At 26.1% G+C, this 27,431-nt stretch overlaps 1 protein-coding gene across 1 annotated transcript in view; it reads left to right on the top strand.

Annotated features, from left to right (window-relative positions):
- Positions 1 to 26,582: 26,582 nt before the first annotated feature.
- Positions 26,583 to 27,431, top strand: part of LOC114128861 (uncharacterized) — a 32,406-nt gene continuing 31,557 nt past the window's right edge. The window contains 1 exon segment of the mRNA XM_050202772.1: positions 26,583 to 27,429. Coding sequence (XP_050058729.1) covers positions 27,180 to 27,429 — 250 coding nt within the window. The 5' untranslated portion in view covers positions 26,583 to 27,179.

Here is a 27,431-nt window from a genome sequence, read left to right as displayed (position 1 = left end):
TCGACGACTTATCACAGCCGTCTTGCCACCACTATATGATAGATTATTATATACGTACACGTCTTTTTTACGTTACTATCTATATTATAATTTACATATTGCTCGTATACCTATGTAGTAGTGCGTATACCTATGTAGTAGTGCCGCGTGAAGTTATTGTGTACGGTGTATTTTACCATATAATAATATACGAAACAGACGAATCAGAATTCAGTATTGAATCAGTTTAAATGAATAGCCAATCAATATTGAAAATGTACTGCAGATAAAATAACAAGGCGCGTGACAACCATTCACGAGAATCACTGTTGTTCACTAGAAATTTGCAACTTCTCTCACTGGCAGGAGAATAATTTCAGTGAACGAGCACTGTATAATTTTATACACACTTACATTATACTGATAAATAGTCCTTCCTAGAATTTCTGATGGAAATAGTTTTTTTCGTTATTGTTATTGTTATTGTTATACTTGTTTGTAATAATTGGGTTTAGCGGGGCTGTACGTTTTTTTTATTTTTTATCAATAGATTTTTAAACAATGTCGTAAGGAAAAAACTTTACTATAAAACAAAAAAAAAATTATTTTATTATTTATTTAACATTTTAATATAATTTAATTTTCTTGAAATCGAATACTAATATTTTTTTGCAGTTAACAACGACTTTCTTTTTAGCATTTTATTTATTTTTGTTTATATTATATTCACGCGTGTGTGAATGATTGAAATTTATTAGAAACATCAATAAGAAATAGTATTATAGTTTATTATAATAAATAATTCAGTAGAAAAATTTTGTATCTAAAGAAATTATCTTATGTGCATTAAAACATATTACGTTTAATATAGGTATAAATAAAGGCAAATATAATACCTTAAAGAAGCCAAATAGAAATCCTAAACTTTATTTTTATTAAATTTTACTATAAAAAATTGATTTATGGTATAATAAATGTAAGTTAAATATATTATCTGATAGTCTTGGTCTATATAACTGCCCAAAACTATACTATGCCTAAAGACTTTTATTACTCAAGATAAATTATAGTTCCGTACACGTCCACCATAATAGTTTTGAACACACAAATAGCGTTCTATTAATTCGTCTCTCATAGGTAACTCATAATTCATAATAATATCGTATAATAAACAATAAAAATGTAAAAATTAACAACAATTTTAGGAGTATCCGGACGACCATTAATATTGGTACTTAGATGTATCTACTTTCATACTAATTGCATTTACTATACAATAGATTGATGCACGAGAACAACTTATTATTAAAAAATGACTACGATAATTTTATAATTTTTATATAATTTTACTCTAAGATTTTTCATAAAAAAATAAATAAATAAATAGGAACTGTATTTTAATTAAGCATCAAAACAATAGTTATTTAGTTATAGTTATTTAACTTATATTATATTATTGTTTATTATGTATATAATTATTTTATTTAATTCTATATTCAATATTAAAACGTATCTACTAATATATAAATACGTGAACTATTATAAATTATTCTATAAATACATTTAAATATATTTTAATTGTTAAATCAAATTTTTTAGAATTTTAGAAATTGCCTATTTAATGCTCCTTAGAAATGAATGTAAGATGTCATATTAAAGCTCTAAAATAATACAACGTTTGAACAAAGATAGTATTCAAGTGAATTTAATATAACTATAACTCATATTATAATAATTATAAAACAGAGTAAATTCTTCACCTCTGAAGTCACTTGTTTGGTGGAGTGAGAGATTTCCGCCTCGATCAAATTCATAATTACTGCTCTTATCAAAAATCATCATTTAGTATTCAAGTGGCCTAATAGTAACTCATAATGTAACATTTTCTTAAATTAAACTAACCAATAGCCTCTGTTGTCGTATATTTATTTAATAAAAAATATACTTTAACGAAAATCAAAATAAATTGTGTAGAATAATTAAATATTTTATGAAATAAATGGTTAAAGTTTAATAAATTATTTTTTCATGCACAATTTTATACTTTAACTGACATTTGTATTTAGTTCATAAACTACTTATTTACTTCATAAAATAACAGAATTTCTACTTTATCTGTATATAATATATATATACAAAACTAAATTGTAAATTATGAAAAAAATCAATAAGGATTATTATTATAATCAACTTATCAACTCGATTTAATTTTTGTTTATTCTTTGTATTATTATTGTGTAATAATTTATAAAAGGTTTCTTTTAAAATTGTTATTATTATGTACTTAAAAAAAGTTTTTTATAAACTATGTTTAAAAAAAATGATAAAACATTGACGATTGAGAAGGGAGAGAAGTTGAAGATGACAAGACCTCTCGCGAGTCTGTTAATGATTATTATTAATTAGGCTTCCCCTTCCATCAAAACAACACACAACTGCTATAAATTGGATCAAATTAATATTGTTTAAAAAAGTATATATTATTATATTAATGTACTATACAGTGATTTACCAAGCATGTTCACCACATTTATTCATTTTCTGATTTTTATAACTTTTAAATTTATTCAAGAACTGAATTTTCAAATACTTTAATATTTTATTGTGCCATTAAGGATTGTACTGGAACCTAATAATTTAGTAATTTAGATGGTGGTAAAATATTAAAAAAAAATATTATTGTCTTTAGAATTATAAGACTGGATTAATTGTGTATTATTTATTACTTATTAATTTATAACTTACTATTATCAGTTATAACGTTATCAATATTAGTGTAAGTCATACAACATAAATATTTTTACCATGGGTATTTTAATATTATGATATACTTACTTAAACTTAATAATCAAATAATTTCTTTCAAGTTTTGATCTATCTATTATGTTTACATGCGTTCATTAATTCAAATTAATTTGATCACATTGAATCAATGCAAATAGCTTGTTTTATTAATAATAAATAAGGCTCAGATTATAAAGCATATGCTTCTTTTTTTATATGTGAGATGGAAATCTAACTTGTATACATAAATTCGTTTCACGTCATTCTGATCAAATAAACCAATTTATTTTTGCTTTTTTAGCTTTTTTTTTGTATACATATATAAATGCTTTTATTGCTTTTTTCAGTTGTTTCAGCTGTAAATGTTTATTATGCCACTACCTATAGTAATAATAAAAAAATTGAATTAAAAAGAAACGTAAAAACCCAGAATACGGACTACAATATGTTTATATTGGATTATTATTGTTTTTGTTATCGGGTTGTTTATTAAAAATATTAAATGTATAGATTGTTGATCTACATATTTTAGCCAGCAGTATGCATACGGTCAGTATGCCAATAACATCGATATCGACCATTTCAAAATTTAAGATTTAATGTTGTAATTTGAAATCTCTTATATGAAGTATACACCGATCACTTCAGTGGATGTAGAGAGTTCGTTTTCTTTGTTAAATATTCTGTCGGACAATATAGCGTCAGTTTCACTTCCGCAAATCAAGGGAAATACATGGTAATTAATTCTTTTTTTAATTTAAATTAATTTTTATAACTAGTTCACGTTAATTTTTGGTCATCTTTTTTTTTTGTTTTTTTTTTTTTTGTTTATAAATTAAATATACTTCTTTTTTACTTTTTTAAAACAATCGTGTGCTTTTTTAGTTGCTTATTATGCTTTGAAATCCGAGCCCTAATAAATTATTGGGATAAGAATAATAATTAGTATTAATAACTAACAATAGTATACATTAACATATAGGTTTGACAATATTAGGTAATAACATATAATAATAATAATAATTAATAATATGATGTAGACATAATTTTTCTATAATATAATACACCTTTTATGAGCTACATTTTGTGTGTGTTTGTGAGTTTAAATAATTAAGTCATTGAAACGTCCTCGTTTTAAGCGGCGTTAGAGTGGTGGTCCTATGTTGAGATGAGTTGATATTTCATAGAAATGTTGAACTTGTTGACTTGTGAATGGATTTAAGAAATGTATAATAAAGACTTGGAGTTTTGATATTTCGAGGTCCTTGTGTATAATATTAAGATTTCTTTTATAAATTACGAAGAAATATTATTATTATTAAGATTTTATTTGCAAATATTTGCATTTTTTTGATTGGGTTTGTCTACATTTGCGCCAAATAGAACAAACATATTAGGTATAATATAAACTGTGAGAATAGTATTTTACTTGCTTATAGAAGCTTATGCACGTATAGTGTATAGTGTACCTACATGACTAAAATCGCATCAATTGGTAATACGCTTCCCCTAAACCAGTTTATCTACGCTAATCAATTTCTTATTGCAGTACCGCAACCTCGATACGGCTGTAACTTGTAATAGTATTTTCCGTTTACATACGTTTTGCAACTTTTCATTTTCGAAGTTACACCAATTGTGAATTAACTAAACCGTTTTATAGATAATCAAGATTCTTATTAAACAGATTTGACAGCCGATTATCTGCATTCAATTCCAAGTGTATATACTATTTATAAATTAAGGTATAAATTATTTACTGTGATTTAAGATATACTGGAGGATATATAATAAAAAGGGTAGGAGGGTGCTCAAACCAATTTAAGTTTTAGCTAAGCGACAAGCGTCCATGGCTCCATACTATTTGGAAACTATTTATCTATACTATCAGTTAATCTTAGTATCATAGATACATATGTGCATTTATAATATTTAGTTTCACAATGTTTTAGATTTACTTGTACAAATTTCATATAAAATAATTGATTGGATACATTTATGTTTTTTAAGTTTTTTTTTTATTTGTAATTGATCTTATTTCTACAATAGGTAGATAAATTACCCGACTTCAATCGTTTACTAATAATTTCAATTATTACTTATTCATTAGGATTATATAGTATATTAATAGTATTATCGAAAAAAAATTTTATGACTAAATGATATACCTTAGTAAAAATCACTGAAAAAAAATGTAGGTATGTTTACCTACCTGTATTTGTAAAAATGAGTAAATCAATAAAATTATTGCTATTGTGTAAGTTTGAACTTAGACCTATTGATACTCAGTTGGACATGTGTGCAAATTTACAAGCGATATGTACTAAGACAGTAATGCTGTGTGAATTTATACATACAAATTATAGATGACATTTTAACCTTTCATTTTTCAAGTGCAGTAAATATAAAATGTTTATATACATACGTACAAACCTGATCGTATAAGTGTGTTTCCACACATATTGCGTACACTTTTTTCCCGTGTACAACGTATATACCATTAAAATAATTAAATAAAATGTAAAGTCATTTTTTTTTTTTTTTTTATTGTTTAACCTTATAATGTTATACTATTACTTTTTTTTACATAAGAAAAAACCTCAAGTCGGTCTGTACCAAACACGTGGTATTATATGGTGATATCGACTGGAATGCCATGTGACTGTGAGTGTAATTAGACACCGAGTAGTCAAGTTCAATAGCCCTCGACCCCATAATTTATTTTTCATCCCATACGCACGTACACACATAATACGCATACATAATATGTGTAAACGCAGGGGCACGATATTGTAATAGGTTAGTATAATATACAATAATAATATAATATACTAACACTTACACCTCACACATCATCGTCGTAATATACTACAAGTCACAACCCTCTTGGATAATATTAACTAAGACGGCGTATCATATATAGACATCGTTTCTTTACACGTATATGTGTGTGTGTGTGTACATTATTGTAACAATACATGATATAATGGCGTTTAACTCTCTTGGTGTACAGTATATACGTCAATCTCTTTAAAATAACATTATCATTCACACCCTTCTCGAGCAGTCGGGCAGGCTATTATTATTTATTATTAATATCTAATATTAACTATATTATGTTTAACTAACTACTTTTTCGTATAAAATTATGTGATGTGGCAGTAGAATTTTATTATGGTTGTATAATAAGTTCTCTAGTCTCATATTGTACGGTTTAGAAAAAAATATATAGCATCGTCACATTATTGATAGAAATTACATATGACAACCCGTACGATGTCTGTCACAAAGTGACATTTAAAATGAAAAATTAATTTAAAATATTATGCATGTTACATGTGTATATAAAGACGTTACTGCTTAATGTGCTTCATCGATTAATTTAAACATAAATGGAAACTAATGGTATATACAATTATAATACTATATTATATAGCCGGTTACGATAAAAGAGTTGGTGAAATATATTTTATTGACTTGTCTAGGACGCTATATGATTACAAATTGTATTTTTTACATAAAATTACTGTAAACCCGGATATCGTAATACGAAAAATATATATTTAACATTATATAGTAAGTATAAAATATATTCATTTAAAATCATGGTTTACATTTATCTGGAAAACATGAATGTCTCGTTTTAGAATATTGTACTATAATAATATTCTTATTATGAACACGTAGTATACATATTAATTATTAATTATTATTATACACACACTGGTAGTTGTATTTTGTACGTCATCGTCATTCGTAATGGAAGTGTCATCGGGCCATCTAATTTTTAAAAAAAGTATAACTAATTAAAAAAGTATAACTAATTTTGTTTTTATTTTATTATTATTTAAAATTCAATATAATTATTGATTATAATAGTTAAAATTATTGACTAAAAATTGAATTATTACTCAACAGATCATAAAATGTTTATAAACAGGAACAATTTAGTAGGTAGTTATGTTTTGCGTAGGTTTTTATACAGTACCTTTACCTATTGCATAATTTTGTTCAATCAATATAATAATTTATTTTTACATAATATAACCAATATTTGCAGATAAATACTTTATCAAGTAGGTATTTGATTATATCTGAAAACTTATCAGCTGATGCAATACAAATCTGATTAATTTTGTTACTGCGTTCCTGTGGATGAACACTTTTTATTACAATAAAGGTATGAGAAGATGTTGTAACATCCTTTTTACTTAAAAATTAAAATCGAGTTTGATTAGATTCATAAACATGACTGTCAATGATTATAAATATGATTTTATTATTATAGGCACAAATAGCTTTGTGGCTGGGTGGCTAAGCATCCTAACTTAAATAAAATCTATTTATCCTCTTCCCCTTACACAATGATGATTTCACATTTATAAAAAAATGTTAGGGATATTTTTAATATAAAAAAATGTTTCAATAAGCGATGCTGCGATGGTATGAACTTCTAACCTCCTTCCCAAAAAAATAAATCGTGCTCTATTTACGTTTATTGCTATTATATTTATTACTCAAACGAGATAATTTATTTATCATTCATTTATAATATTCATAGCTAACATTTCATTTTGTAATATTAAAATAAATATACTCATACACTCACTTTTATATAATAGATAGTTACTAGGTAGTATACCTACTCTTATTTTGCGAATTATTATCGGAATTTCTATATACGATGAAAGACAATTAACTATTCAAATCTTTGTGGTGGAGACGAGAGAATATAAGTTACCGCACATCATTTAAACATTTTTCACCCCGTAACCTTTCATAAATTAAAATATTTAGTTATATATAATATTTTATAATATTATATATTATTATTATATTATATTATATTATTCCGTTTCACAGAGTTCATAGAGAAAGTACTATAAATAACATGCGCTTGGACATTACGAATGGATTGTAAAAAATTTAATACACACACACAACACACACACACACACAAAGTGCAAGAGGCTTGTTAAAGATGGAAAGTTTTAGAAATATAATATGCAGTATAACTTATGATTTATTTCATTCGTTTACACTTGGATATTAACTAAAGTTTTTTTTTATTAATTTTTAAAATCACCAATAACCAATAAGTAGTTAGGTGTACCTAAATTATTTTCAATAAATTACAATATATTTATTTTTTCCATTGCATTTTACGATGCAACAATATTATTACGTGTGTACGTGATTGAATTATAGATGATAAAATTTATCGTAACGACGTGACATCTGCAATCCATATGTGGTTTTAATAGGCATACTTCACAAATTCAATTATATCTATTTATTTATTGGTATTTTGTTTCACCTATTTAAATTATTATATATTATACCATTGTTATGATAATATTTACTCATTTTGTACAACATAGACACATTCATAGTAAACATTACAACTTATAATAATTGTACCTATTTTGATGTTGAGACAAGCAAATATATATTTAAATTTCTGTTTTTAATGAAACAAATTGACCTATTATTATTATTATTATTATTATTACTAAGGCTAAGCACTTTATGCATGGATATAGCTGAATATGATATTATTCATAATTTTTTTAATCAAATAAATACATCACAAACAACCATAATTTTTTTATTAACAGAAAGATAGATTAAGCAATTAATTTTAATTGATTAACATGTAATTTTTGTACTGTAAACTTGTTCACTCACAATTATTTTAGAATTATAATTAGGGGGAGTAAATACCCAAACTTATTTTTTTTCAGAGAAAGAGAGAACATTTTAGCGGGAACTTGTCAAAAAATGTTTTTATTATATATTTTATGGAATGATCAATAGTAAAAATAAAACATACAGATATAATGCATGTGAATAATGATGAATTAGTAGAAACATTTTAGCAATTTCTTGTTAACCTAAAACTCAAAAAATGTCACATTTTTAATATATCTTTCATGAATTTATCTATTTTTGTGGTCGTTTAAAAGATTTTTCAGATATTCATAAACAAATCTAGTAATATAATTGTGTAAGATACTGAAATATCATAACTTATCTAACAATTTATTAATTCATTAATACTATGTATTGCATGTTTTTGTATAGCCCTACATAAAATACTTCATCGAAACTCTCTGTAGCGCAAACTGCCATGACTTCGGTCGTTGTTTTGTCCTTATTCTGTTAAAATATTGGTGTATGAAAAGTGATGATAACATATAGACACCAAATACAAAAATAAAATGTAAGTGTGTACAATATTATAATTGCTGTGGATCGCATCAGCTCATTAAGTACTCTTTAAATAGTTAACTCACATCTTCGATCATACACGAAAGACAGTTTGATGGAATTGGCTATAAATAAATAAATAAATACTAAATGAAACTATTTACTTAATACTTTATAGTATTTGTATTATTTTTATATATAATTTAGTGATCAGTACTTATCACAATATATTGTAGTATGACCATAGTAATATGTTATACGGTCCTAGTTCTAGCTGACCCTATCTTAAAACAGATAAAAAAAAATCATAATTTAAATTGACCAAGCTATTCAAGCTACTGGAAACTTTCAGTTAATGAATTGAGAACACCATTTATAAACTTTGTTTTAATTTTGTATGAATAGTCATATTAATATTTATGTATATTATATACATAATTGCATTGTCTAAATTACGCGAGTATTTTATATTTTGATATCTGAACTAAATCAATATCAACATAATATATTGAAATAATTAAGACAATAGCCTTTATTATGAAATTACTATTGTCACATCCCACTGCTAATCCTATGTACCTACTACTGCGACAATCGACAAAATTGCCAATATATAATGGGTTTATTATACGGTTATTAGCCAATTCGAACGGGCATTTTCGACTGTATTCGTGTAAATCTGTATAATTCTACTGAAATTAGCAGAAGACGATTGTACACCGTGTGTACAGTCTAATAATTACTTGACGATAACCAATTCACTATTACACATTAACAGTTAAACTGGACAAAGCGATTCAATATCATATAATATTATCTATTGCGATTATCCCACGTATATAATAAAGATTGAATGCATATCGTGTGCATACCAAGCGCACTATATTATAGTATAGTATTATTATACAGAGTTATTTACCAAGCATGTTTATCCCTTAGTAATTATAATTGTACAGTATTTATATTTTATTAATATAATTACCTAATATCAATCCTTTTTCCAAAACCTAACAGGTCGGTGGCTTTTAAATATAACATAATATATTATCAAACTTGAAACTAAATAACTAGCACTATGCAAATCCCAACTTATTATCTCGTAATCAATATCAATTAAAATCTTTTCATCATACCTAATCGAAATTTCAACTAAAACTAATAAACCCAACATTTCTCTAAATATTATACAGAGCGCCTTAAAGCATCAAATGCTACTCCACTACTTATTAATCTGACTCAAATCAATCAACAAAAATTATAAAATGTACCAATTCATATTTGGCTTCTCCAAAAAAAAAGAGAACCTTCTCATTTTATAACTAACAGATACGCCTCAATCGAAATAGATGATGTCCTTGACTCGGAAAGTGTCAAAAAACTCCTGAATTGGAGAAACTCAGGTAACTAAATAGTTTTAAATACGCAGTTCACTGATTAAAAAATCTAAATTGAAATATTATTAAATCAATATAAAATATTAGGTCACAATACCTATGTCAAGGTAAAGTTTTTTTAATTTATATATAATATGTATTATTTAAATCTTATAAAATATAAAATATAAATCCAATATGAATTTTTCATAATAAAGCCTAGATATTTTTAAAACTATTTCATCATGAGATAATAATCGTTGAATTTAATTATTGATAATTATTAAATATTAATTTTTTTTTTACTCGTTCTTAATTCCAACGGACTACGACTATTATAGCTTTATAACGGTGGGAATAAAAAAATATTTTTTGTTCAGGATATTGAATATTTTTCCACTTAACCAAATTATATTAGGTACTCGCTAGAGATTGTTTTTTATTTCTTAATACTTAATAGTAATTTTAGTATATTATTTAAAAAATATTAAAATAGGTATAACTTTGTAAAAATTATACTTGTTTTTTCATAATTTAATTAAAAATGCATGGTTTCACAATAGTGACATCGTGCTTTACATGATTCAGTGTATCATATGTTGCCTATACTGGTTAACCACATTTTTGGTCCTGTATTTTTCAGTAATTTAATAAAACGTACTTACGGCCAGTGATTATTTTAGTGGGGTAACTAAGGAAGGGAGTAATAACCCCTTGAATATTTACGATCAACATATTCATCAAAACAACACTACAACTCACAATTTACAAACCAACAACATTTCTAAACTACTAGTTTTCAAACAAAACAAAATTAATTTAACTTCAATGTATTAGTTTATAATGTAACAGTGGCGTATTTACGGAAGGAAATGAGGGAGATGTATCACCCGTCTTGACCTTTTTTGTTAGCTTATATCACTGCATTAGCTTGTATGAAAATATTAAAAACATATTTAAGAAATTATATGAAGGAGGTAAATATTCCCTAATCACTAATGAAATATTTTATGTGTTTATTAATTATTTAAATTTTGAATATTATTTTAATTTTATACCAGATAGAATAGGCTTATAAAGCTTTGCATTCATAGCAACATAAAATTGGATGTTGAACAAATTATTGACGAAAAAGCTAAAAAACATAGAATACTACAGTTTGTTTTGTAAATGGTAAATAAATAAATGATTCATAATTTAATATGCTATATATTATAATTATAAGGTTTATGCACCTACTATGAACATATTATATAATTAGGGCTCAAATTTTAAATCATATGCTTCTCTTTTATATACAAGATAAAGATCTAATTTTTATACATAAATTCGTTTCACGTCATTCGTCATTCTGATTCCAAATAAACAAATTTTTTTTGTTGCTTTTTAATATATAAATGCTTTTATTGCTTTTTTTAGTTATTTCAAATGTAGAATTTTTATATATTTATTATGTCACTATAGTAATAATAAAAAATTGAATTAATAAGAAACGTAAAAACCCAGAATGCGGACTAAATGTTTATATTTAATTATTATTGTTTTCGTTATCGGCTTGATTATTAAATGTATATATTGTCGATCTACATATAGCCTGCAGTACCTGTATCTTCAGTATGCCTATAACATGGATATCGATCGTTTCAAAATTTAAGTTTTAGTGTTGTAATTTGAAATCTCTAGTATGCAGTATGCACCGATCGGCGATCACCTCAGTGGATTTAGAGAGTTCGTTTTATATGTATAAAAATATTCTGTCTGACAATAGTCAGTTCCACTTCTGGTAAATAATTCTTTTTTAATTTAAATTAATTTTTAAAATTTTTTTGTTAATTTTTGGTCACGTTTTTTTTTTACTTTTTTAAAATAAATATGCTCCTTTTTGTATTTTTAAAACAATCGTGTGCTTTTTTAGTTGCTTATTATGCTTTAAAATCCGTGTTCTATAATAATATATATTAGGTATGAAGTTATAATAAATTGATAGTATCTTCATGTATTTCAAGTGGAGGTAGAAAAATTATTTTTAGACATATATCCTCCCTCAAATAAATCCTAAATAGGTACATCACTGTAATGTAATATTTTAATTATAATACATTATTACACGATAACAATGAAGTATATTATAGACATTGTTTTATTTTATTTTCATCTTTAAATGTTATAATATTATTTTGGTAGGTACCTACAAATTTTAAATTTAAAGTCCAGTTATGGTTCACTTTTAAATTTTTATATACCCATAATTCAATATTTTATGTTATAAAACTTCATGTTGAATGAATATTTTTTTTTTGTATGTAGGTATAGTAACCGCGATTATTTGATTAGCATAACATTGCAATTTCTTAAATTTGTAAGTTCCTATTTTATATATCTTCTGATTAGTTATTATTTATTGTTACCAGAGCTTAAAATACTATACGTATACTTGAGTATGTTTATTTTAACTAAAGAGAGATCAAAACAGATTATTATATTGTTCGTGCTATTATAGAGGTACACGTACTTTAGTGCTCGTATATTTATTATTTATAAGTCAAAGCTTATAATATCGTCCTATAATTTGTTGCCTTTTTGTAGTATAACGATAAATAATAGGTACGAGTTTCAAATTTCCAAGAACGAAAACAATTTGGATTATTCATTTTTTTGGGGTTTTATGCATTCGTGGATTTTTAGTTTACATATGCTACAATTGTTAACATAAATTCTAATCATATCCCAAAAAGTATAAATAAATAATAAAAACAAAAATATTTAGGTTCAATGAAATTTTAGATGACCATTTTAATTTTTTTTTAAAATTAAAATCATTCTTAAAGAACAGAAGAGACGTACATTATGATTAAATTTTAAACGTAAATTATTATGAGACAGGTTTCAAAAATATATATACATTATGTTGCCTAAACGTGAATTTTTACGGCGTTCTTTATTATTATTACGTTTTCAAATAAAACTATTCCCATGTTTTATTAGATTTTCTATGAAAAAAAAAAAACCAGAAAAATATAATTTAAATCATGAAATAATTTCATAAGTATTTTGGAATGCTAAATTTGTTATTTATGATTCATTGAGTATTCTAATTTTTAATGGCTATTTTGGCCATATAAATTTTTAATTTATCGGATCTTATAAAGATAAACAATTCCTTGTAGTCACTAAAAATATTGTTGAATACACCATAAACGTAAAACTTTAAGTCTAAAGAAATTAAACTTAATTCTTATCGACAATTTAAGAGCTAATCGATTTAATACAGAACATTTTAAATGTTGTAGATGCATTCATTATATACTGAGGCATACCAATATTCTCAATTATTGTTAGTTGTTATTATATTTTCTGAGTTTCTACATTAGCTATAAAATCACATTTTCATATTTCCTCGTTATAGTATAATAGTGATTTGAGAACTGAGAAATGATCTTATTTTCGTAAAATTATCAGAATTGTATTTTTATTAGAAATAAGTGAACTTTATCTATGTTTTGCTGATCCATACATTTTTTGATTGCATTTAAAAATGTGATAGTTTTTGTTTTTTTAGAAATAAATTATACAAGATTTAATGCTCATAAAAATTACTGATTAAACTAGATAAAATTATTTTTCAGTTTAACAAACACTAAAAATTGATCTATAAATATTCATTGAGGCACGATTTATGAAATACGAAAACATGTTTTTGAATAATTAATATCACAACTAGTATACCAATGGCTAATTGATAATATCAGATAGATATTAATCCAGATTAAATATTTATAGTTGTCCAGTTATTCCAGACTCTAAATATTACGTTTGTAGTATTTGTACCATTTAAATAAATATATTAATAATAATAAGACTAACAACTAATTTAATAATTTAGTATTGTAATAATATTTTACCTTTACTATTATAAATTAGTTAAACAAAGATATAATAATTATTGTCATGGTGATTGCAGATTGTAGCAATCATCATAGAAACGAATAATATTTTAGACGTTTAAACATTAATAAGTAATAGGTATAAAATATTGTTATCTCACGTCAAGAGGTCAAAAATACTTAATATAAATTAATAATTGAATATATATTAATATTATTAATGATTGATTATAATTCAATAATTACAAATTAAGTAATACTATAGACTTCATTCAAGTACATAATTCTGAACTCCCGTATTCACTAATTTACAAACTTTATCATATGAATATTTTTTATTTTATTTGTTTAAACTTCTTTTAAACGTACCTAGCCATTAAAAAAGATGTTTGTAGAAAGAAATAGGGACTGTGATCGTGATTCTATCCTCTTATTTAGTTAGATTGGTTTAATTGGATGTTATGAATTCAGTGGTCGAAGCGGGGGGCGTACGGGCAGTGGAGTAACCAGGGGGGGTTTTAAGTGTTCACCCCCCCACCCTTGGCCTTAAAAAAGTATTGTTATAATAATGTATATAAATTTATAGTTTTGTTAACTGTTATACTTATGTATGAAATGCATTATTCAATAAACGTACAACTCAGTACATTTTACCGCTTCTGGACAATATATTTTAGAGGTGAGCAAAAAAAAAAGATCATTAAACCCCCCCTAGGAGTAATTCCTAGTCACGCCATTGATACGGGACATGGCATCCCACCAGTTGCTATAAACTAAATTTTTTATCCCTTCACTTATAATGATAGGTATAAGGTATAAAACATTAATCTAACAATACTATAAAAGTTTAAGCATCCCTCTACTTAATATCCCTATGATATTAAAGAGATCCAATTTTATTATATTATGCAGGTAGGTAGGTACTAAGTTAGGTAGGTTAGGTACCAACTATAATAAAATATAGGCACCTACCTAAAAACAATAACCTGTTTTTTTTTTTTTTCATAGTTCGTTAAAACTTAAATAAATTTCATAATAATTTTCTATAATAAGACGTGATTAAGAATGGCGGTCCTCGGGGATTGGCAATAATAAGCATAAAAATACCTATTAGGAGGTATTTGTTATAATACGAGTCAATAGATGATTCATAACATCAAACCGCAACGAGAAATGAATTGATATTATTACATTTTTATAATATATATAGGCCAGCAATAATAACAACAGAACAATAGTTTATATTGTTTATGACTAAGCATTGAACAATGAAAAAGTGTCAGCAGTAACACCTTGGCATTACTTTACTGTAATATGTATTGCATAATACATGATTTTTCGTTTTTTATTTCGTTTGATTTTTTCTTCTATGATCGACTGAGTGATAATGGGACCATCAACAACAAACATGGCGTCTGAATTGATGGGTCGGGTCGGGTTTGTTGTCGTTCGTATGTAATCGTAAAATAATAATTGAAATAATAATAACAATAATAGTAGCAATTAGAAATAGTTATTACTTATTAGTCTTACTTTATACTGTTACGGTAATCACGAATAACTATATCGTTTAACCTATTTCTACGTTGTTTCGTCTCGGTGCTGGTGCATCTCGTTTGGATGACAATTCGCTTGGTATTTCGGTGTGTGTGCGGGTCTCATATATGATTTCGTTATTATTGACGGTTCGACACAAAGTGGCTATAATGACGTGTAGTGTACGATCGAGGAACGATCAGTTATGTCGATCTGTTGCAGGACTTATGGGCAGATGTGCGACAAACGTTTTTTAGACGTGTCGTAAACGGACGACCACCTCGAAACAAAATAGTTCAATTGGCGCATACATGAGCCGCACGATAAGACTGCACTACAAGACTGAACATCATCGCTTATAAGACTGACGGAAAAGCAATTTGTACAAGTATGTATAAGTCTTATGTGTTATGTATGTATATATTATATACATGTACAGTATAATATAATATAATATACTAATGAAAGTTGTGTGCCTCAGTGTTTTCCTCTGTACTGTTACGATGTAACGTCGGCAAGTAGTGATGGTGTTTTGCTGTGTATCATAATAGTCAACATTAACATTCTATCTACTTAGATTATGTTATTTAAAATTCCACGTTTTTTTTAGCGCATCACTTACTTATATCCATTATTAAGAATGAAATATTTAACAAATAAGTATTCAAATACTTTGATAGGTACTTGCCTAACAATGTTATCAACATATATTCTGATCAGACATAGACTAGAACACCTAGTTAGAATAATGTTTATGTATCTAGATGGTGTTTTTTAAGTTTTGTTATACTTATTTTCATGTTTTTCTTTAGGTAGTACTATTTAAAAGACTAGCAACAATTTTAATTTTAAATAACACAAAAAATAACTGATAGTAAGGTCTAACATAGCCGATATTATACATAATTTATTGATAGGTTGGTAGGTAGGTTAATACTTTTTAAGCGGTTATTATTTTTTCAATCCAGTTAAAGAAAATATCAATTGTTTTATTGAAAGAAGGCACTTATTATACTCTGATCAATATAGTATTATATTAATACATTATTTTTTTATTATTCTTTAATCATCTGTACCTGTTTGTGCAAAACATTTTTATAAATAGTGTTATTTTTAAGAATTTCAACTACTATCACTTTTTACAGCACATTCTATATTTTACAAATTATTTTTTTTATGAATTCTACAACATGCTAAATTTCTTTTACATTAGCATTAAGCTCACATTAAGGTTAATAAACCAATTATCTTAGATTGTTTTGTAGACACAAATTCTATTGAACAATATTTTTATCAACATTAATAATATTGTATAACTGGGTAATTATTATATTATGTTGATACATGATAGTAGTTAAAAATAATTTTAATAATATGTAGAGTTATATTTTATGAAATTATTTCTTATGCTATTATATACATATTACTTAAACTAAAGAATTTTTTTTTATTAGGCAATTTCTAATACCTAACTATATTCTTAAAGATAAAATTAACAGTTTATTTTAACACTGTTTGAATTTTTAGTATTACAATATGTACCATTTTTCTATTAATAAATCAAGGTTAATTTTATAATTTATAGTACCTATTTAACATTTTTGGATAGTATTTATTTTGGGCGGTACCTATTCATTTATTTAAAAGTGTAGTTTTTTCTATAAATTTTTTTTATTTATGTGTTTAAATAATATTATGTTATTTTGTGCTTCTAAAATATATCATCTAGTCCAATTACCATCTATAATATTTTATTTATATGGATAGTGATTTATATTCTATACTATATTGATCAACAGAAAATGTTTATCTAGTGCTAATATGGTTTTATTTATCTAACTACTTGTAGTTACTTATACTTTATAGTATACCTTTATCGACTTTATCATATTGAATTGGTATCACTGGACACCTCTTCACCCATGTTTTAATAAACTATTTAGATACTTTTATAGTGAAGATCTGCCAGATCTTATTGTAATAATATGTAACAGATTAATTTATCAAAAAAAAAAAAAAAAAAACAAAATAATATAATATATAGTATGCTTACTTGAAATATTTTTATATTTTAATAAAAAAAAATATTTGCGATTAACTAATGTTTATTAAATAAATAACATAATTTCTAAATTCAAAATTATTTGTTTTGATTCTTAACATACACAAAATTCCCTAAAATGATTTTTATTTTGTTTAACTTTTGTACCTGTGTACTTATATTTTTGTTTGACTGTTTCTCTTATATATTATGTTTTTCTATGAAAGATTACCTGCTGGCAACGATAATATTAAATGTCTATATTTATTTATAGTTCTCATTAAAAAAAATTTTAATTTAATCAATGGAACAAATTTATTATTTTATTATAATAGAAAAATACATATTTATAAAGCAATTTGAAACTTCTACTAAATATAGGTATTATCTATTTTGTAGATATGGTATATTTTTAAGGGTATTTTCAAAATAATTTGGTTGTTTTAAGTTGTTAATCATTATGAATTATGATATTTAAAAATAATTTTAAACTTTGTTTTTCAATCAAAAAGGCATAATGATATTAAAATAATTATAACTACAATTTTTTTTTTTTTTTAATGAAAATATTGATAACATGATTATCTTTCATATCTAAAAATAAAGTAATATATTAGAATGGACGGTCTTGTATTATCATTTTTTATGTTATCTAGTTCTTGTGTCGAATTATTTTATTTGTCCTTGTAAATTTATAGTTTTTAAATTTTTCTTACTCGGGAATTATTTATTTTCTATTTGTCTAATATCGATATTTCCGAAATTATATGATAATTATGTTTAGGATTATGTTCATATTATACTTGATCAACAATTTTTGTTAGTGTATAAACCGATATCGAATATCTCCATACTTTTTAAGTACTCTATATTTCCTATATTTATGGCTATTTACTAAAATACATGGATTAACTTTTTTAATCTCAATTTTTTTTTTTTTTTTTAATACCTAGATAAATCCATTTTTCAATTCTTGTTTATTATATTATGACACATTTTACAAAACATGGTAAGGACTAAATTAATATTTTGTACGAAATACGTTAAAGCAGTGGAAATAGCATATCGATATTGGATTTCTAATAAAATTGATAAAATATAAGTATGTTATATTAGATAGCCAGTTATCATATAGAATTCCGGTCTTGGTTTTTTTTTTAATAACATTTAGGTACATAGGTAATATAGCATCTATTCATCAAGTTATCTGTATATTGTTACAATAATGTCTTTATTTTTTTTATTTTTTTAATAACTCAAAGTAACAACTACAATTATTATATTTTTCAATATGAATATATTATACAAATCATAATTAAAATGTGTTCTTTTAGAATATTTAGTCAAGTTTACAATTTAATTTTGTTGTCGATATTGTAAATATAAATTATAATTTAAAAATTATACGTAAAAAAAATTAATAAATTGGATTTTTGTTAAAATCTACTTTTTTATTTTTATACTTTTTTTTGATGCGCAATAATGTTATATTTGCGGTAGGTGTAAAAGGACCACAAATATCTTTTGGTTCTCAATCCCTTTATAATTTTTTAAATTTTTTGAAAATAATAAGTAAAGTTCAAAAGTGCACAATCCTACTTCATTAATTTTAGTCATCAATATATATGGTTATTTGACGAAGGTTTCCTAATTGAAAATAATCTCATCGTATTTATAGGTACTTGAAAATTATAATTTCATGAAACAATCATATTGTATTCGTTTATAATTTATATATACCTAACAATTTAATCTTATATTATATTATTTTAAAATTCATAATCATTGTTATTTTTGCTTTAGTTCTATAAGTGTATACTTTTAGTATCTTTCATGATATATAACACTATTCTAGACTTTTGTGCTGGTCTAAATAGGTCAACAGCTATCGTTACTGACGCCAAATTCGTTCGATCAATAGTGTGTTCAGATTGCGCAGTGTATACTTGATGCACCAGTCCTCGCTTGGAAAGCCGTCTTTTAACTTGATGCGTTACTTTTAACATGCACTTCTAATAGGTATCGTGAAATCGCGACGTTTATGAATTTGTTGTATCCACAATAAAGATTAACGTACTTATTTTAACACTTATGGTTACCTTACTGTGTTTATTCATTTTTAATGCTTGAGATGTATATTATAAATTCTTCTAATTCTTCTTCATATTCGCCTTGTCTATCTAAGGACAATTTAGATTCATCTATCTAATTTTTTGAGATACTTAGTTCTCTAAAATATTTAGTACCTAACTTAAGATAATAAAGACTTGTTATTAATATATTTTCTGCTACATTATTATTATATTTTAGGTCATTAAAGTCTTCCAGTTATAATAATACGTGTTTGTTATTTATAATTTTTATGCATTATGATTATCATAGATTATTAATTATGTGAGACTTATTGATAGGGATCTACTTTAATATTGATATCCGTTAGATAATATACTACTGTTTCTTATGTCTTGTTAAGTTTATCATATTACCTATCTATTATTCATTGTTTATATTTAATAGCTGTTTGGCGTATGTATTTAAAATAAAATATCTACTAACGACTGCATAAACTGCGCCCGTATAAAATTTTAAAAACGAATACCTATATATATTTTTGCAAAATTTAACGAAATTACTTATCTATAATTTATACTTAATTTTCTACAGCCATATTCCTAATATGAATAATTAGTTAAATTAACTTAAAAATTAAAAATAAATAATTTAGGATTACAATACTAGGATAAATAATAACATATTTTTTATAAAATTTTTACAAATACCACGGTTTTGGACAAAAATACAATTTTAATAAGTTTAATTTCAAATGTACACAATTATAGAGACTTAAATAAATTAAAAGTTTTGTATAATTTACAAATACTGGGCACAGTAAAAGTTAAACCTTTTTAACATGGATCAAAAATCAGGTGCACATTACGTATGTCCTCTACTGTTAGAGGGCATACAATATCTATACATTATGATATTCATACGTATATCTACTGGTAATCAAAACTGATATTATTAATCATAAAAATATTAGTAACTTTGTTATAATTTTTTTAACAAAATTAATATACACTTACCTTACACCTATAGAAAAATTTGTGTAAGTTCACTTATAATTTATTTGTACATTTATCGAATTTTTTTAAGAGTAAAATGCTCAATACGCTCATTAGTCATTACTAGGTACTATTGTGGTTTATGTACACTAATCATAAACAGATACATGATGTTTTGAAGGCTTGATTTTTTTTTATGTATGATAATCATAATTTTTTTATTGATAGGTATTTAAAAAAAAATGTTTATCACAAAGCCATTTACATTTTTTATGAGAGCCAAAAACTCTAGTCAACGCATTATAATATCTAATTTTAAAATTCTGTGGCCTAAATAATTAATTAAGTAAAATTATACATCTTATTATAATTACATCTTTGTTATTACCTTCCCTTTAACTTTTACTTATAGCAGATAGGTATATTCTCTTGGTGTTTTTATTGTAAATTCGATAAAATATTTTTTTGGAATTAGGTAATGATAGTTTTTAAATACAGTATTTTAGATTAATTAAATTTTATAAATATTAACTACGTATCATCTAATTTTTTAGTAAGTAATCCAGCTATAGAATTTTAATCTTTGAATGTCGTATATTTGCACACGCGCGCAGTAAAATGTATAAAATTGATATTTCCTCTTTACATCTTTACTATTCACTATCAGCAAATTACTTTTGTAAATCAATGAATATTATTGTGATTTGTTTCTTTATGCATTTATAAATGGTGTGTGAAATCTTTTGAAAATATGAACGTAAATGATAAAACCTTATTAACAAAGATGACTTTGTTTGAAATATTAAATCTCAATTTTCTATTATCTTCGTTTACCGTTTAATATTATTATTAACTTAAATCTGCTTTATAATCTATTGTTTTATTCATTTTTACTACCAAGTTTAAACGTTTTTGTGTGATTTCTAACTACAAAAGTATTTATTATTACTTTTATTCTCATAGGTAAATCAAAATCGATATTTAACTTAATCACGTGTGATTTAATAATTTACAGTTCTTTTTTAAGTTGCGTATTTTTTTATTTTTAGTATAAAATATACATGACTACAATATTATTAATAATTATTATGACTTATAAACTGCGCGTAGGTATAAGCAATAGAAATATTTGTGAAAATATCTGAAAAGTACATTTTATTATTCTATTTTAAAAATTGCACTTTAAAAAAGATACCATGTAATAAATAAAAATAAATTATAAAGTAAAATGTGTATTATGGTCGTTATATTTAAAATAATTATTTTTTAGTAATAATATAAAATTAAAAAAATATAACTCGTATTAAGTAAACTAATTTATTTATACCTATCGACTAGTAGATAATTCAAATGAATGATTTTTTAAAGTTTGTATTTGAAAAAATATTTAGGACTTAATTATTTATTTTACTAAGAATTCAACGACGGGTTTTATTTTCTATTTATAAATAATTTTCTTATGTTAGTGCCTAAAAGATAACGTAAACAACAGAAATAATTTTAATTCTAAAAAATAATACATTATTATAATTTATACAGCGTGTAAAACATTAGTGTTGAATTATAAACACTAACATCATAATTATGTTCCATTCTCGGTATTCTTAATAAGTTTATCACGTATAAATAATTTATCACTTTTTATGAACTAACATCTTGGTGTCCAACCAACAATTATTTAACTTATACTCGGACTTATACTATTTATTGAATATTCTCTAGGTATAGCAGTCATGGGGGACAATAGCAACTCGTCTCGTGATGGCGAAGAAGAAGATCGAGAGCAAGGAATAGACGATAAAAAGTCTACTTCATCCCGAAATAGTGCAGAAGGAACTGTATGCTCAAATCCACCAAGGTAAGGAAATATTATTTTACATTTAGTTGTTTAAAATATAAATCCTTTTAAGTTTAAACACAAAATAAGATTTTATTTTTATATAAATATTAAATTCATATTTTTCACAATGAAAAATGAAAACATATTAATGGAACATTATTAGGTAGATTGTAAGATTTAATAAGGATATTGTATTAGTATTGATAGTGTGGTCAGCTAATTTATAACTTATCATTTAATCGTTTTGATATTTTGGTTAAAGCCACTTCATAAAAAAAAGGAAAATTAGGTAACCACTTTACTATACTATAGGCCTAGAATGGACCTCGTCGTCGAGTAAGTCTCTGTAGTATATATATTAAATTTGAATTTGATTTAAATAACGATTCTCGGCGAAAACGGTCATTCTTTTTTATATTACTTATAATTATATTTTGATACTACTATTAAAGTAATTTATTTTACCATTAGTATTACGAAAAAAAAGTATTAAAATTATTTTATTTTAATTTTCCTGAAACAGCATTTATTTTACTATTTTAATAGTATATACTATATACCTAATTTTCATATAATTTATTATTGTTATTAACTTGTATTACATTTTTAAGCTTTTGGAGCAAGCTAAAATTGTTTATTAAAAATTATTGAAAACGCCATACGGTTGAGCACGCTATATTATTTTTACTTTTAAATAACGTTGTCAAGTATATAAGCGCACGGTAAATCCTAATAGAACGTTACTATAGTACCAGATAAACTCTTCATCATTAAGAAGTAATTGGTTATAAATTATAATATTTTAGATCATATTTTTATATTGCATCAGAATTACCATCGTTACTGTAAATTCCCATATACATGTAAAAATATACCTAACTATAATTGTGCATGATAATTTTAAGTCTATAGTGTCTATGCCTATTTAATATTTACTGTCAGTTAAGTTCGTGATTCAGCTGGGTCAGCTTACGTATATTTTTTTGCAGTGTTAACATTTTATATTTATTTTTTAAAATGGAAAATTAAATTCTCCATATAAGTTCAGAAAGGTGGAATGATTTGTTAATAGCGAATGTACACACATTTTGATTTATTAGACATTGGGCAGATAGATAGATATTAGGTGGAGGTTCTGTAAAAAACAGTGTATATCTATAGTATTAATTGATAATTCCATTTTAAAAGTGCTAATGAGGATTACTACTCTACAGATTCAATTAAATGTAAATTGTTTACGTTTTTGAATTATTTACATTTGAGTATTTGTATCGTTTTTAAATATTAAAAATAATAAAGAAATAATTAAAATTTGTTATTAACGAATTGGCAACGTCGCATCCAATTTTACGCTCAATCATAATATATGCCTTTGAATAGTCAAAATCATGTTCTTTGTTATTCCAACACTGTACGTAATCATCTTATTATACACATCAAAGTAAAGTGCGAGCATTCGTACCCCGCTGTTAGAAAATAAACTTAACCGAACAAAAACTTTCAAATATTTATAAATTGGTCTAAAAATTCACAATATTTTGAAGATTATAATATCATCCATATAGAAGTATTAATATAAATGTTTAGTGAACATTTTCAGTTACTACTTGTATGGTTATTTGTTTTTAAATAACAACAAAATTAAAAATCCGACTGTCGAAAATTGGTTTGCTTACAAATTTTTGGTTTTCCATTTTTACTAATTTTTATTTTTTTTTCAGTTATTAAAAAAGGTATTTGTAAATTTTTATTTTAAACCCCACTAAAGTACCAATAAGATTAACTTTCTCACCAGAAAAGATACTGAAATTAAAAATCTAAACATGTTTACAACTCTGAAAGATGATGACAGATAAGCAATGTCATACATCCATTGTATATTCATCACATTGATCGCTAAAATCTAAAATAATGGATCTAAATATCTAGATTTTATTACGTTAATCTATTTTAATTTTAATTTATGTTAATAGTAAAATAATTCTTTCTACAACGTATTAGATAGGTTAAATTGCACTTGCTAACTGTAGTGTACCTAGAATAAATATGGAATAACTGTGATTTTATTTTATATTTATGTTATTAATGTACAGTATAAACTTACATTGAAAATGTACGTTTGAACCTTAAAATTCAGAATAGAAAATTTTTATTTAGTCGGACATAAATCAAATATATGTTTGGATTCAATCACCATTAATAATACATTTTTTCATTTACGTAGAAATTCGGAAATTCGAATTTTTTCATCCCAATACATTAGTTTATTTTAAAATTAAAATGTATAATAGGTCATTTATAAGTTATAATAGGTATGCCATTATATTTTGCATTATAAAGAGGCGTAGTGGGACGCTTGTTCATCAACTGGTTTTTATTTCCTGTTCTAATTTTTAAACGTAGGTATTCATGTAACAAATTAAAATAATTTTAAATTACATAATTAAGCTAATTTACCTGTATCTAGTATACAAGTATATTTACATCCTACGTATAGCAATTTCTTTATTTTGCTATAACTTTGCATTTCATGTACTTAAATGGATTGCTGAATAATACTTTTTATTTTTCTTAGTAATATCGTTAAATTCTATTCATTTCTTTTTATCTTAACTTAATTTATTGTATTTGTGACATAGATGTACATTCTCTAGCGAGTTTTCAATTGTTGCGCAAAGTTCAATATAATATAAATAAATATATTTTCCAATTTGTTAAAAAAAATTACTGCTACATAATTTAACAAATTTGTTTGAAATTTAATTTTAAATATACTGTATTTCAAATGTTTCAATAATGCAATTTTTTATGTTATACATTGTATTTGTAAAAAAAAGTTCACACGACGTTGTGTAAGATGATACTAACATTCTACTTGTTGATATACTTGCTACTATATAGCTGATAAGTTAAATCGGTAAAAAAAACATGGTGCGTGCGCTAGGAAATTATAAAATGTATTAATTTTGTTACATACAAACATTTATATTCTACTGAAGGTCAGCGGTGTGCTAATATTTAAATGTTAACATAATATACATTTATCTTCATGTAATAACGAAATGTAAGCGTTTTCTGCATATAGTAACACTTTGCAATTTAAACGATATCATAAATGATTACTTGGTTATTGTCCGTCCGGGTCAAAAATAAAAAACCTCCCCGTCGCAAGACATATTATATACCCGGGGTGGCCAAACTTTTTTTGGTCACTATCTATTAAATATGTACTCCATCTTTGAGGATCGACTTCCATATAGAAAATTTTTTTTATTATTGAATAACTAATTATTATTAAGAAACATAATATAGAGCACGTGGCCCTAAAAATAAATTCTAACACGATCGACTTTGAAATTGTCCGCGATTGACTTGTTTGGTCGCCCCTGCCAAGTATATACCTATACTTTATCATACCGATTTGGCGGCGATATCTCTTTTCGCGGAAACGTATAATAATATGATAATAGTTATTAATGAACTTTGTTTTGAATGATTATTGAAAAAAACACGCAAACCTCCAGTCCCTACAGCCACAATACGGCGATAACTTACAAATTACCGTCACAACAACACTGCAATATTTAACGAGTCGAAAACCATAATATTTATAATATTATATTATTATTATTATACAATGGGTATGGGTCAGTATCGCGATCGGTGGTGTATCCTTCCTCCGGGTCGCCGTAGACCCTGACCTCGGGTCACGAGAATTGCATAGTTACCGTCGGCGGCGCGGCGGTGCACCGGCGGAAACCCGTCGGCCGTCTCGCGCGGGCGCGACGCGCGCGATGCACAAAACGCTGCGTCACTCGCACCCAGAGCACCGCCGAGCGACCGGTGCAGTGTTGCCGCCGCGGGAGACGGGCCGAGTGAGTGAGCGCGCGCACGCCCGCCGCCCGCGATGTTACGGTGCGCAAGCCCGGCTGCACTGCAGGACCGGACCACTCGCGCATACGCAGCGGCACGACCCACCGGCGGAGGCGGTCCGCGTGCCCGCGATTTTTTCCCTTTCTTCAATGTGTCAATGTCGAGCGATTCGCCACGGTCGCCAGAAGTAGTCGCCGAGTCGGAAGCAACATGTGCTGTACACGCGATTCCGAGTTGAGTGCGGTTAGGGTTTTTGACGCTCGTGCCGCCGACGACGAAGCCGTTACCGCGCTCTGCCGCTAACTGTCGCCGGTGATATTATATTATCGCTATCATTATTATATTAGTGTCCTGACCGTTTTGTCGTTCGAAAGTCTCTCGCCGCTTCCGGTCATCGCGTACGTCGTTAATTATATATAACGGTATAATATTATAATATACTTATTGTCGTTTCGTGATTTTTTTTTCCGTTCGTTTTTCCGCGTTTCGCGCCCGCCGCCGCGAAAGGATAATAATTACGGCCTTATCGAACCTTTGGATCGAAAAATCCAAAACCTGGCGCATCGGTACGACGACGATCTTTACGGCGACGTCATGTTTCCGGGCGGCTGTTGCGACGATCCCGCGGCCGTACCGTCGTCCATGTACACCGCCGGCGGCACGATGATGCCTCTAGCCGTGACCGGTTTCGCGCCGGCCGCGGTAGACCGTCATCGTCACTCGTACGCGCCACATCTTCAGCAGCAGCAGCAGCAGCACCATCACCTCCAACAACAACAACACGGAAATCCGCAGTTGTCGTACCACCAACTGTGCGACTCGCCCGCGATGCAGCGCCGCAACCAC

The sequence above is a fragment of the Aphis gossypii genome, chromosome 3, assembly GCF_020184175.1.
Source record: "Aphis gossypii isolate Hap1 chromosome 3, ASM2018417v2, whole genome shotgun sequence".
In the NCBI taxonomy this organism is placed as follows: domain Eukaryota; kingdom Metazoa; phylum Arthropoda; class Insecta; order Hemiptera; family Aphididae; genus Aphis; species Aphis gossypii.
This window is presented reverse-complemented; position numbering and strand designations above follow the sequence as displayed.